General features: G+C 30.7%; 3 protein-coding genes across 3 annotated transcripts; 1 reads left to right on the plus strand and 2 right to left on the minus strand.

Annotated features, from left to right (window-relative positions):
• Window positions 1-1,181: 1,181 nt before the first annotated feature.
• LOC149059331 (uncharacterized) lies at window positions 1,182-8,304 on the plus strand. Its single transcript, XM_089223600.1, has 5 exons — window positions 1,182-2,111; window positions 3,417-3,686; window positions 7,216-7,408; window positions 7,964-8,056; window positions 8,204-8,304. Exons 1-5 carry the CDS (start codon window positions 1,311-1,313, stop codon window positions 8,302-8,304), a joined length of 1,458 nt encoding a protein of 485 aa, XP_089079726.1. The 5' UTR covers window positions 1,182-1,310.
• Window positions 8,305-12,561: 4,257 nt separating this feature from the next.
• Window positions 12,562-13,350, minus strand: LOC149059332 (ATP-dependent DNA helicase PIF1-like). Its single transcript, XM_089223607.1, has one exon. It carries the CDS (start codon window positions 13,348-13,350, stop codon window positions 12,562-12,564), a length of 789 nt encoding a protein of 262 aa, XP_089079733.1.
• Window positions 13,351-13,385: 35 nt separating this feature from the next.
• Window positions 13,386-13,964, minus strand: LOC149059333 (uncharacterized). Its single transcript, XM_089223613.1, has one exon. It carries the CDS (start codon window positions 13,962-13,964, stop codon window positions 13,386-13,388), a length of 579 nt encoding a protein of 192 aa, XP_089079739.1.
• Window positions 13,965-15,635: the final 1,671 nt, after the last annotated feature.

Below are 15,635 nucleotides of genomic sequence, written 5' to 3' on the forward strand. Positions count from 1 at the left end.
AAACAAAAAAATAAGATTGCAAAATATATAAATGTATTTCCAAATTTTATTTTTAGAAGGTAAAAATATATTTATATTTTTAAAGGTTTTAATTTTCTTTTAGGTATTTTTAATTTGTTATTATTCAAAAAAAAGACAAACGATATTTTTATAATTATATAGTTTGAATATTATAATTTGATAATTAAAGTTGATTTACTGATTTTATTTTATATGCAGTAATTGAAAAAGCATTCAATAAAACTTTATTGTACTGGAAAAATAAGTTATTATATGCATGGTGGTTAGCATAGCAAACCACCTTAAAATTGTTAATTTCAAGGTTAAAAATTAAATAAAAAATGTTTTATTGCTATATTTATTTGTTTGGTAAGCATATATTATATTAAATGTTGAGAAGAAAAAAAAATTAAAAAAAAAAAATTGCCGTGCATCTAAGGTACCATTTTCATTTTCCGCCCTGTGCTGGAAAGAGGTAATTAGAAAATGCAGTCTGAGGACGAGACGTAATTGAAGTGTTTGAAGTCGGTGTTTGATTTTGAGGTGTCGGATTTTCATTTAAAACATCATCAATCACATCTGATACTTTTTTTTAAATATTCTCATCTGTTTATCGGTCATGGCGTTAATATCAGGTAATAAACTAAGAAGGTACATTCTTCTAGGATCTTCTCCACACATTTTGGTTTTCTTCATTTTCACAAAATCAATAAAACTTTGGTCAGCTTGACTAAGTTCATTTTTTCGTTTCTTGGTACCTTTTGTTTTTTCTTCTGGACTACGAACGTCATGGATTTTACTTGTGATTTTGTCACTAAAGTATTGTTCTTGTTGAACGAGATCTTCATCTTGGTCTTCAGTGTCGCTTTGTTCATTATTTTCTAATAAAATGTCGTGATCTGGGGTAGGAGGAGGAAGATTTCCTGAAGTAGTCAAATCAGTGCTAGGTTTTACATATGGTAAAAGGAATTGCAAATGTTCATTTAAATAGTACGGCCTCTTTGATTTTCTAGCAGATCTACTAGGTGCTGATTTATTAGTTCTGACAAAGACAGTTCTCAGGTTTTTCCATTTTTCTTTACAAAATGTAACTAAAATATAAAATAATAAAACATCAATTATTTACTTTTATACTTAAAGAGGAAATTTATAAACTAAAAATCAATGAAAACTTTGTTTACATTAGGTATCTAGCAACAGGGTCTACTTATTCCAGCCTAGCATTTTATTTTGCTCGAGGTGCTAACACAATAAGTCAAATCATTTCGGAAACTACAAAAAAAATATGGGAATGTTTAGTTAACGAATACATGCCAATACCAACTGAAGAAAAATGGATGAGTATAGCTAATCAGTATTACAGATTATGGAATTTACCAAATTGTGTAGGATCTATAGATGGAAAACACATAAGAATACAAAAAGTTCCAAATACAGGGTTGACTAATTTCAATTATAAGACATACCATTCAATTGTTTTAATGGCCTGCAGTGATGCTGATGGAAACTTCATCATGATAGAAACTGGTTTCGCAGGTAGAAATAGTGATGGTGGTATTTTTCGAGCATCAAGAATGGGTCGTTGGCTTGAAAGAGATGGTTTAAATTTGCCAAATCCAAGACCATTGCCTAATGACCCTAACGAAATTAATTTTCCATTTTATTTCGTAGCCGACGAAGCGTTCCCTTTGAAAAAAAATTTAATGAGACCAAACCCACGGAGAACATTAACAAATAAAAAACGAATATTTAACTACAGACTCAGTAGAGGTAGAAAAACTATTGAGTGTTCGTTTGGCATGATGTCACAAAAATTTCAAGTATTGATGTCACCAATACGATGCACTAACGAAATTACCATAAACAATATAATACGATCAGTATGTATCCTCCACAATTTCATACGTAAAAGGGAAGGTCGGCAGTATATACCTTCCATTGATTTTGATGTAAATAATCCAGAAGAATTCCAAGTACCCAACGAGTTTATCAGGGACAACCAAGATCAAAATGAGTTGCCGAAGACACAAACAGCGAGTGATCTCAGAGAATATTTGTCTTCATATTTTGTTAAACCTCATGCATCACTGCCATGGCAGTGGAATAACTGTGTATAGTTTTTAACATAACTATATAAATAAATTGATAAAATGATAATATCTAATATTCATAACCTAATGTTTAGAAATAATATTTAATAATAATTAAATAAAGTCTATATAATAAGTATAAGTATAAGTATTATTATATCTATATATAAGTAGTTATAATTATTTATAGATTTTTGTATTATTTTTATATATAAAATTACAGTGTTACACATGGATATTTTATTAATAGAATTTCAAACAGAAAATAAACAATAATACATGAACGGATTACCTAAATATTAATAAGTATACATTATTACCTATCTACGTTATATTATTATTTCGTTTGAAGTGAGTAAAGTGTGATTTCTAAAATTTCTCATATCTATAATGATTTACTAATATAAACTTTTAAAATAATGTAATAAAATAAATAATATAATACAATTTATAATCTAATGTCATACTATATATCTTATATCTTATAATAAAAATAAAATACAAATATTATTACCTGTCTCTTTGACTTCTTCTACTACCTTTGACCAGGCCTTTTCTGTAATGTCCCTTCTAGCGTATTCAGGTATTTTGAAGTTATATAAGCATGGATATTGCTCTACAGCTTCAACTAGTTTTATAGTTAAGTTTTCTTCTTTTGTTTTTGTCATATTGTCAGTGATATTTGCCAAATAATAATATAATATAATATAATTTAATTATGATATTACAAAAAGTCATGTGGTTGACAAGGCAACTTTTATCAAGCGACTGACAGCACTAGTCGCGAGTGATTAGTTGCTTTCGTGTCGCGTCGCAGTCACGTCGCATCGTGTCGGTGGGAGGTCTCCGATATATTAACCCGTGTTTTATTAAACAAACGATTATAACACGATATTTATTTATAATCGCGTCGCGTCGCGTTGCCCTAGTGAGACAAGAGCCTAAGTAGTAGGTCGTCACCATCACACACACACACACACACACACACACACACACACACAGACCACTACTATGAAATTCATGCGTGCACCGTTGGAACATACAAGTAGCACAGAGGCAACCGAAACGGACGCTCTGATAATGGCGGTGCAAACCGCTCACCAGAGCACCGGTAACGCGGTTCAGAACCAGTTGCCCCGCTACAGTAGACAACCAACGTCGAGTAACGAAAAACGAACATGCCCCGACAAAATGTCGACCCCGGGGTCGAACTCAAATTTAGGTCAGGCTTCGTAACAGCCCTATTATATTCACAACCGCAGAAACGTACATAAATCCGACAGTAGTCCGTAAATACGGCAAATCACCCTCCCCCCGCCCCCAAAGACCACCAAACAACGTCCGAATGGCGGACGGTTACACTGCGACAACCCAGTGGAACCACCGCGTTCGAAGACATACCACCAGCTACCAGCTCCTAAGGACGGCAGCGCGGAGGTGGCAACCTACATCACCACGGCCGCAAGAGTACAGTGGATGAAGACGGCGCAGCTTCAACGGGATCCGGTACTGTGGGCCGCTTATACACAAAACGCGACCAGCAACCACGACGCGACCGGCAACCACGGCGCGACCGAACAAGACACAACTCCACCGGTACCGACCGGAACACCGCCGTCGCTTGCGGCTTGGGGGGGGGGAGTATGACGCGGGCCTGCGTAATAGCCGTTTGAATTCAAACGGCCTTTGCGCAGAAACCCGCGCAATTACTTCTCTTTTCAACCGCCAATCGACGACGGACGACACCGACACGCGATAAACGCGCCTGGAACAGTCGATCCGCCGAGACTCCGAACCGGTCGAGAGTAGAGTGAGTTCTCTGACCGACACTGAACGACACCGCCCCCCCCCCCCCGCTATTTTGATTTTCGTGTTGATCATTTTCTGGCGGTTGTATTTTCAACCACCACAATAAAAAAATCATGATACCGTGAACTGTTTGTGTTTTTTTTTCTCCACCACTTCCTAACTAGTGACACCACTGACTCACGCGGTATCCGTCCAGGACCGCCACAAGACTACAGGCATTTGTTGATAATAAGAAGGAAAAAGGTATATTTAAGAACACATATTATATTATATTATATTAAATTATAATATTACAAGAAATTAGTTAATATTATGTTTTAATAAAACAACTTTTTAAAGAATTACATTTTTTACATTTCGCAGACAATCTTTTTAAATTATTTTTAGTAATAATTATATGTGGATTAATAGTATCTGTTTTTTGTTTACATTTAACACAATGTATATTACCCATTTATAAGAAATTAAATTAATATAATGTTTAATTATACTGTATACTTGTAGCCGTTAAGTTGTGTCTGCTTTAAGTATTTTTCTCTAGGGAAAAAGTTAATAGTTTCTTTAAAATCTGCTTCTTTTAAACATATACTATCCTCGATTATTTTATTAGACTTATACATCAATGTCAATTGATTATAAAATTTATAACAAATTCTGTATTCTATAATTCTTTCATTAAGCTTATAAGATTTTTCAAAAATGTCTACAATTCCACTTAATAATGAAAACATTGTTAATAAAGGTAATAAAAAATATCCAATTGGTCCAATTGTACTCAGAAACAATTTTAAAGCTAGTAAACAAAAACTGATTTTTGTATAATAATTGTAACTTTTTCTATAAACTAACATATTTTTTTCTAAGTACGTTTCGATTTAAATATGATTATTTATAATAACTATAATTAAAAACTAATTAAATTAAATAACTAAGGGACTGATTAATTTATTTAGTTGCTCTTTAGTATATTGACCATATTAATTATGTTATTGTTAATTGTAATTTGGCAATCTTTTTCAATTTTAATTAAATTATCAGAACTGGGAAATGAGAAAGCATAAAGTCCAATAGACATTTTTTGTTTTTCATTATGTATATAATGTTCTAAATGAATAGAACCATTTATGATTTTAATTAATTTCATTTATTAGCGAAAAAATGTTAATAAGTTATTCAAATTCTATCAAATAGATTGATTTCCCATTGTCAAGAACTTTTTTTCCTTTATATATGATATACATTTCACCATTACATCTATCTATATCTTGTTCAGAGATAGTGTTAACAAATCTGTAAGATAATATAAGTATATGTTTATTATTTAATAAAACAGAAACTCTTTTTCCATATTTTGTAGTTATTTTTTTAAAGGATGTTATTCTATTTTTTTCATTAATATTTAGATCAGATAATTGTATATATTTGTATGTGAAATATTCTGTATTTAATTCTTTTAGTAAATTATCTGCAATATTATCTGGAATATCAGCTTCAAACTCTAAATGATGATATGTATTTCCATCATCAAATATTTTTACATATATGTAATAAATGTAAAACGTATTCCACTGAAAATCATTCATTTCATATATATTGTTAGAGATAATTCTTAAATATCTATTTGGTAAAAAGAGTTTATATTTATTATCTAACACAACAGATACTTTATCCTGTCCATTAGTGTTAATAATTTCAAAAGCAGTAACTTCATACTTTTTGTTCATTTCCAATTCTAATAATTTAATATATTTATACTTGTAACCCTGTTTATTTAAACGTACTTTTAAAGGTATTGCGTCAGACATTTTTAATTCAGATATTTTTAATATTATATTTAGTAAGAGAAAAATTTAATAGGAAATTTAATTTTTAAGCTTATATTATTTTTCTATATTAAATGGATAAAAAATATGAAATTACATTGTTTCATTTAGATGATAATATTATATCAGAATCAATATTTCCAATACCTATAAGATGTTTAATTATAGGATCGTCCGGGTTGGGGAAAACGAATTTATTAAGCAATATTATTATTAAGTATTGGATTCCTTTTGAAAATCTTTATATTTTTACAAAGATTATTAAGCAACCAATCTATGAAAAAATGAAAGACGTATTTGATGGTGTGGATGATGTTGAGACATATATATCTAATGAAGAGATAGTATCTGTTGATGATTGTGAATCAGATAGTTTAGTTGTTTTTGATGATTATATTTTAGATAAACAAGATAGAATAAAAGATTATTTTGTAAGATCTAGATCTAAAAATATTTCATGTATTTATATAAGTCAGAATTATAGTTTATTAGATTTAAAAGTAATAAGAACAATTTGTAATTTTTTAATTATATTTAAGCAGTCAGGTTTTTATATTGGGAGAATATGGAAAGATTTTTTGAGTAATGATATAGCTTTTGATAAATTTAAATCTTTATGTTCAACTTGCTGGAAAAATAATTTTGGGTTTATATTTATTGATTTAACAGGTATACACATTTATAACAAATTCAGCAACGCAAAAATTAACCCAACGTAGATATTAACTCAAACGCAAACCCAAACGTAGATATTAACACAAACATTAACGCAAAACGCAAACGGTTATTAAAATTTTTTCATATTAAATGGATATAAAGGATATGAGAAATATTTTTTTACAAGGAATGAAAAGGGTAGAAAAAGATAGAAAAATAGGAGGTTCTGTAATGAAAAAAATGAAAAAAGTTTCAATTAGGGAAATAGACAGAATATAATTGAACTTAAAAATAAGCTAAAGAAGGATTATAAAAATGCGGCTTTAAGAAACATATTATATGCTGAAGAAGAAAAGGAAAAATCTTTTGGACCAGTAACAAATGAATTAAAATATATTGTAAATGCAGTTAATGAAGTTAAATAAATAAATATTAAAACTGATGAAGATATGAAAAAAATTATGGTTCCATATAAACGAACAGAAATATTAAGGCTCACAGATGGCTCAAATACTCCAATTAAATCACCTCTAGAAATAAGGTCACCAATTAAAAAAAATATGCCCTCAAAGAATATAATAAATCCAAATACAAATACAACCAAATATTTACCTCGAATTAATGATTCAATTTTTAGATTATATTATAATACTCATAATAAACAATATATGATTGGAAAGGATGTAGTAGAATTTAATGATGATAATTTAATTATAAATGGAAAAACATATGAAGGAACAACAGGATTATTTAATTTATTATGTTATTCTATGTATGCAACCCCTAATTATTATACAGAGACAGATTTTGACAATTATAAAGATATATTAATTCAGACTGATTCAATGTATCAAAATAATGATAAAAAAACTGGGCTTGTTAAATCAAGTAAAGGACAAAAATATTTGAAAATGATTAAACCTATTTGGCATAGTTTACCTGAAAATGTAGCCAAAAAGGAAAAAAAGAGATTACCAAAAGAAGATGAAGAAAAAGAAGGAGATGGTTTAAAAAAGTATTCAGAAGATCGTATTGAGTATAAATATATACATAATTTAAATGAATTATTAAAGAGATTATATTGTATTGCTAGTGAAGAAAAAGCAGGGCATAATAATTTTCATAATAAAAAAATTAGTATTGTGCATTTTTTTACTTCTGAATTAAATACAAGGAATTGAGTATTTAATATCTTATGTAACAAGTTTGCCTAAAAAAATTGTAGAAGGACCAGGTCTTATAAATAATCTTTTAAACAGTAAATTTATGCCGGAAATACATTGGCCTGGTTATAATTATCTTGGTCCTTTTACTGATTTAGAAAAAAATAAAAAACCAGTAAATAAACTAGATATGGCAGCAATGGAAAATGATTATTTTTATAAAAACATAAAGATATTAATACAAGACATATTGGAGATGAAATCTTGGAAAATAAAGCATGGGATAGATTTTTAGATTCAAATGCATCTATAGGTGAAAAAACAGCTGCTTTTGTCATCACAGATGCAATGAAAGCAAAGATATATTTTGGCATGGGATTTATTTAATTTTATAATTTTAATTCTTATTAAATGAATTTAGATTTGAATGATTCTCAAGTAAAAAAGCTTGTAAAAACTTATGAAAATAAGATTGATGTAGTTATTCAATTAAAACATACACAGATTGGAAATGGTAAAAGTATATTTAATTTAACTGATAAACAAAAAAATAAACTAATTAATGCTAAAAATAATAAAAAAAAGGTGTGAGATTAAAAATTACAAAATCTCAATTTTGGAAATAAGGATAAAGTAGGTGGATTTTTACTTCTTATTATAGCAGGTATAGGAGCTCTTAGTGCATTAGCCGGAGGTGCTAGTGCTATTGCAAATACCGTTATCGATGCAAAAGATAAGAAATTAAAACGAGATGAAGCATAAAAACATAATAAAGCAATGGAAGAGAATGTTAAAATTATTAAGACTTTACAAATTGGTTCAGGACTAAAAATAAAAATAAAAAATAAAAGCATTAACTAATTATGATATTATTGAAGCAGGAAAAAATTTTAAAAATTTTAGAGGTTGTTTTATGAAAGATGAGTTACCTGCAGTGCCTTGGAAAAATGAATGTGGAATATTAAATTTAAATAATTCTAACCAACCTGGTTCACATTGGGTGGCGTGGTTAAAAAATGATAAGAAAAAGGTATATTTTGACTCTTATGGAGATTCAATTCCAATTAAAGAAATTGTAAATTATTTAGGAAAAGATAATTTATATTACAACACTGAACAATTGCAAAATTATAATGATCCACCTATATGTGGTCATTTATGTTTAGATTTCATTCAGAATTATAAACTTTAATAAATTTTTTCCTTATAAATGGAAAATATATTTGCTAATTATGACCATGCTATTATCCGTGAACAAGATAAGGTGTATTGACCTATATCTTCATCAAATCTTAATTCTCCTAATCAAATCACTACTTATAATATAAAGGAAGAAACTAGTTTTTTAAATATTAAAAAAGCAAAGTATCAAATTTCTGGCTCTGTCTAACAATCTGATGGTAATAACTACCCAGCAGATTAAAAAATATTGTTAGTTGATAATTTTGTTCCATTTTTGTTTGAATGGATTTGTGTTGAAAAACATGGTAAAGAAATATATAGAATTGATAATGTTGGAAGATGTAGTTTAATTAAAGGTACAGTTAGTTATTCTGCAGATCTTAGTGGACCCACAATAAATAATGGATTTCAATCAAAATTTAATAAAGGTGGTTATTTTAGTGCTGTTGGCAAATTGTCTAATTTATGTTTAGGATTTTTTAAAGATATACAATATCCAGTATATAAAGGAGGTTTTGAAATAAGTTTTTTAAGACGTTCTGACAAGTGACAATGATGCTTTAATGAAAAAGGTGATCTAGCTGGTGTTGGAAAAATTGTTATTGATGAATTACTTATTAGAATACCAATTGTGACTTATGATGATTTGAATAAAACTAAGTTGATAAATGAATTAACTTTACTGTCTAAAAGAAACGAATATATGTTTATATTCAAATCATGGCAATGTATTGAAGAAAGAAATATTAGTGGCAAAACACTAATCAAAGACATAACAAATATGTATAGAAATATTAATAATCCTTTATTTGCTATCACAGCTTTCCAAACAGATAAGCTAGATAATCAATTAAGAGATCCAATACAGTTTGATAATTTATTGTAATTTAAAAAATATTTTGCTTGATATTGATAGTATTAGATATCCGGAAGAACTATTAAATTTAGATTTTAAAAAAGAAAAACTTAATATTGCTTATGATATGTTGATGGATTATAAGCATGTTTATAATAGATTACATCGAGATTTGTCTTTAATGTATATAACTCCACAACAATTTAAAGATACCAGGCCATTTTTTGTAATTAATATGAGTAGGCAGCCATCACAGATTTCTGGATCTAAAACAAGTATTGTCTTACATGCAGACTTTAATGAAGATGTGCCTGTTAATACCATTTGTTATATTTGTTTAGTATCTGGTTCAGAATTTTTTTATGATCTTCCAAATAATACAATTAGAGAAAATATATAGATAATAATATCTTAATTAAATGGATTATTGTAAAAAATGTAAAATAAAAACAAAAAATAATGGAATTCCAGAATTTATTGAAAAAAAATAAAAAATATAGGAGATTATCAGTATGTAGAAAATATAATACAAAAAAGAACAATATATCAAAACCACCCGAACTTATAGAAGTTTATGAGTTATTTTAACCAGCTAGAAAACATTTTGATACACGACATTTTATACAAAGAGGTATAAATGATACTTGGCAAGCTGATTTATACTGCTTTTATAGACCAAAATCAAAAAACATTGATCCAAATTATAATTTAAGAAATAAATATAATGAAATTAAAGTTAATGATAATCATAAGACATTGTATAAGGCTAATAATGGCTTTAAATATATTCTTAATGTTATCGATACATTTTCTAAATATGTTTATTCAATACCTACCTTTGAAGACAAAGTCTGGATTGGAAGTATCTGAAGCATTTTCACAAATATTTAAATACATTGTACCAAAAAAATTACATGTTGATAAAGGAAAAGAATTTTATAATATAGATTTAAAACAATTATTAAACAAATATAACATAACAATGTATAGTACTGGTACTGATAAAAAGAGTTCTATGATCGAACGTTTTAACCGTACATTAGGTGATAAATTAAAGAAAGTACTTTATTTAAATAATGTATGGATCTCTGAATTGCCGAAGATTATTAAGACATAGAACAATACATACCATAGAACAATACAAATGAAACCTGTTGAAGTTAATAAGAATAATGAGTATGATTTACTTAATAGTGTTTATAGCTATGATATTAGTAATTCTATATCTAAATTTGAGATAAATGATAAAGTTAGATTATCATCAATAATTGATATTGTATATAGAAATAAATTAAAAACAAATTGGTCTAAGGAAATATTTACAATTGAAAAAGTTTTTATAACAAATGTTGCTTATTATAAAATTTATGATATTTTATGAAGAAGAATTACTGTTATCATTATTATAACTGTATGTATAATGTTTTTTGTATTGTTTAATAGGTAAAATATAAATTTAGATTCATTTAAAAATAGTTTATATTTTTTGTAATTTTAACAGATGTCTAGATTTTTTGTAATTTTTAACATAATAATATAATAATAATAATAATAATATATTTATTTAGCAAACAAACAACAAAAGTAATAGTTTAAGACAAGATAATAATAACATGTTTGCAAGCTCATCCTATAAGCATAGATATGCTTGAAGACGAATGAGCTGGATTCGTGTAATGAGTAAATTATATGTATATAAAAAGATTAAAATGTATACATTTATAATATTTAGAGAATTATCATTGACAAAGTAGTGGAATTACGTCTAGGTTAAAATACAGTTAATATGTTTCTTATACTTCTTAAAATTATCAAAAATAGCTAAATTAATATTATATTTACCCAGTAAATTAATTCCTTTGATTATTGGACTCTGTGTTCCAAAGATAGTATTATTACGTGGTACAATTAAATTATAGTTATTTTTTATTCTAGTGTTGTAACAATGTAAAGGTTGAAATTGACTTATGTTTACTTTATACATATATAATAAATACGCTCGTTCATAAACTTGAATAATAGTTCCAACTTTTAACTCAGAGTAAATCAAACTAGTAGGATACAATTTTGGTTTTCCAAGTATAATTTTAATCAATAAATTTACAGTAGAAAATATTACATTAATATGTGTGGATAACCTTACATAAAAATATAAGGTCGGTTTTTTTTAATGTTTATGTTTTTTTATGATTTTTAATGTTGATAAAAAAATAAGTGTCCTCAAGTGCCCCACTTACTACTAATAATATACAAACACGTTTGGCAAAACAATTATGTTTAAAATTAAAAAAATTAATAATTAAAAATTTTAAAAACACACTTTTCCATAAAAATATTTTAAAAATTGCACTAAAAAGACAAAAATAATTCTCTGTACTTAAAAATAATGAAAAATTTAAAAGTGTGTGGTGCTCTTACACTTCACATATATTCCCAGTCACTATCTTATAAACATGATTGAACAAAGAAGTGTATGTGAGACTTTCCTTGGCTTTTAATGTTTTGTATGATGCACCACACACTATATATCATCACTACATCAATAAATTTTTCATTATTTTTAAGTACAGAGAATTATTTTTGTCTTTTAAGTGCAATTTTTAAAATATTTTTTTAAATGTTTTTATGGAAAAGTGTGTTTTTAAAATTTTTTATTTTTTTTTAATTTCTACTTTTTAGTTGAAAGTAAATATTTTTATTAAACGTTTAAGAAATATGTTTGTGAAACAAAAAGAATCAAACTACTGGTGATTATGATTTATTTATAAATAAATAAGTTTATGTGGTCGTTAAGTGACAAGACATTTATTTTGTTTACCACAACCAATTGAAATTTTTTTATATTAACAATTTCATTATGAGACCATTATGTGTATTATACATTTTGTTATTTGACAGTACTTATAATTTATTGTCCGTCATTTACAATTGCTTCCGAGATATTGGGACGATGTTGTCTCATTCGGTCGATTTCATCCAGGTTAGGTAACGTTACAGAATGTCTTTCCCGTTATTTTTGAAGCGTCCAATTCTTCGATACGTAGTCCATCGAGGCTACGAACTCTACTAATGATGACGTACGCTTGACCTTGTACGAATAGTTTCTGTCCCAAGTAAACGACAGCATAATCGACTGTGGTGCCCTGCATTTTATGGGCTGTTGAAGCCCATGATAATATTAAAGGCAGCATACGGCGCTCGGCAGTTCCGTTACTGAATTTTGCTGGAAATTGTATTGATTTTGGCTTGATCAGGTGGATCCCATCCTCGCCAAAATCCACCATTACGTCCGGTATGTCCTGCTTGTAAATCTGACCTCTGCGGTAGCCACCAGCCCATTTCAGTTCCGTTACAATACCTATTGCTCCATTGACCAAGACTTTTTGTACATCGATATTAGATCGCAGCATTACTTTTGCTCCCACGAATATTACCAGCTCTCTCGGCAATCCTCCTGTCTTGTTGATGTCATCCGATATGACGGTGTCGATTGAATTATTTAGGGGCCTTGTGGCATCGACCAAAGAATCTTGAGCTCGAATGGTAAACATTTTGACATTTTTTTCTCGAAAGTATTGTAGTACTTTATTATTGCGGGTCTCCACTTGCTTATTGGTCGGGTAAATGCGCATAGCCTTCTCTACAGAGAATTCCCCGTCCGTCTCTGTACTAACCCGACTCATCAACACGGACATGTGACTTGTCGTTAGCTCTCCAATTCGCAGCGCATTGAGGACGTCAATGAAAGTTGTATCACCTTGCTGCCTCATATTTTTTGCGTCAGCTCAATCAAAGTGAATAATTCCTACAAATGTGTTACCGGTATCATGTTTCTGGGCTGACGGTAAACTGGTTGTCCCTTCACTGGCGGTATCTGCATCAGATCGCCAAACAGCAATACATTAATTCCTCCGAACATTTCCTCGGGACTCTTCAATTGTCGCAGTCGAGACTCGATCGTGCACAGCATTTCGTATGGCACCATAGAAATTTCGTTAATGAAGATAAACTCGACATCTTTCCATTCTAGCCGCATGTGTTGAAGATATTGACCAGACAATAGTGGCATTTGTACGATTCTACCGTCCTTCTGCACAGGTAATTTAAGCATACTATGCAGAGTCGATCCTCTTACTAGTCTCGCTGCGACTCCTGATAAAGCACCGACCTTGACGACTGATTTACTGTAACATCTGTTAACCTGGTCCTTGAGCAGTTTAAATAGGAAAGTTTTACCCGTTCCTGCCTGACCGGTTATAAGCAGGTGCAACCGATTGTTACTTCCTCCCATCTGTTCGGAAATACTCCTTGTGATGAGTTTCAAGGTTTCTTGTTGTCCAATATTCATGGCACGGAGAGCTTGATTGAATTGTTCATCGTCCATCCGATTGTCTAGTGGCTCGACGAATTCCTCTTGTTCTTGGGGCAAATCAGCTGGGTTTGCGTCGAGAATCTAGTATGCGTGTATTTGATTAAATGCATTTTCCAGTTGTCGATCTCGCTGACGAAACTCATCCATCATTGTACAGTTTTGTTTCATATCATTCTCTCGAGCCTTGAAAGCTTCTTTGGCCGAATCAAATCCTCGGAGGAGTTCATCTTCCGACCTGTACGGCATGTATTGAAGTATGAGGCTGTAGTAAAAACTTTCTGGATCCATTGCAGCTACGAAGTATGGCACTCGGACGGCTGCTGTTACATTTCTTGCGGTAATTTCGGATTTGTCGATAAGTTTTATTATTGTCTTTCTTTGCCTAACTGGAACTTCATCGTTGACGTCCTGGTCAACGTTACCTTCACCCTCTTCTTCACCTCGAGGCTTTCTGTAGTGCGGTTGAAATCTCATGGCAAATTCCATCAGACACATTGCGGGAAAGTTGTAGTCAGCATGCTCACGTGGCCGGTTCTCATATCTTTGAAATATGTTTGCAAAAAAGTCGCCCGTTGATCGACCAGCTGTATAGAATTTCAGCATTCTGTACCGTTGTTCAGGCTTGCGAGTATTTAGGAAAATGCACTGCCTAGAACTTTCCGTCAAGCTCAAGTGACACAGTCTGAAGGCGCATTCACACGCTGAAACCTGCAGTTCGTTCATTATGCGCATGCATATTTTGAATAATTTTCGAGAGATGTCAGATTCTTCTCGTCGAATTTCTCTGATGGCTTGAGCAACGCTAACATTCAGTTCGGTCGGCTCTGCTTTCGAAATGTATTTTGCCACGTAGTAGGCGATCGATTCATTTGAGCTACAGGGTTGTATGTCCATGTTGCCTCTCCACGTTTTCAAAAGCTCTTGGCTGTAATTGTTTACCCATTGATCTTCCTTGCGACGTTTCAAAAGACATATTCTCCCGCCGTTTCGTATAAATTCATCCGACGAGTGAGAAACAATGTGGCTTTCGGTGCACGTCTGTCTTGGAAAGTTGAATCGACTTCTCGTTGTGGTATGGTTCTATTGACAGGTGGCACTATGGCGATGAGTCTGGCATTTTTTCACGAGTTCGTAGATCTCATCGTCCTGTGCTGGCATCTCGCACGTTGAGACACGGTCAAGAGTTGCGATGTCTTCTGGAGTGTCAAAAGGTGGATGATTCTCGATCCAAATGATCATGTGAGCATGAGGGCTTCCACGATTTTGGAACTCTATACGCCACCAGAAATCCTTGACCTTGCCACCAAAAATTTGATCGTTGTTGCGTATATATTTCATTAGCGCGTTGATTCTGATCATGAAGAGATGACTCACCGTGACAGGATACTTTTCGATCAGCTGCTGTACCTCATGAGTGGTCAACGAGTGCGGGTCTACGTTTGCTCTGCATGCCGCCAGCAATGAGAAGTGCTTTCCGCATGTCGATCCAATATAGATCGTTGCAACTGCAGGTGATGAAATACGTTGGTGGACCAAGGCTGCGGATTTTTGCCAGACATTCGTTTAGAGCTGTACGCCAATAGGCCGACGATCCTCTCAATGCTTTTGTAATGAGATGTAGATCTTCTATCTTTCCATCCGGACCTACAAGTTTCTTCAGGCAAGCCTGTATCGTCGCTTTTA

This window comes from Diuraphis noxia, unplaced genomic scaffold (assembly GCF_037042655.1).
Source record: "Diuraphis noxia isolate RWA-SAM2 unplaced genomic scaffold, SU_Dnox_SAM2 contig0001, whole genome shotgun sequence".
Lineage (NCBI taxonomy): Eukaryota > Metazoa > Arthropoda > Insecta > Hemiptera > Aphididae > Diuraphis > Diuraphis noxia.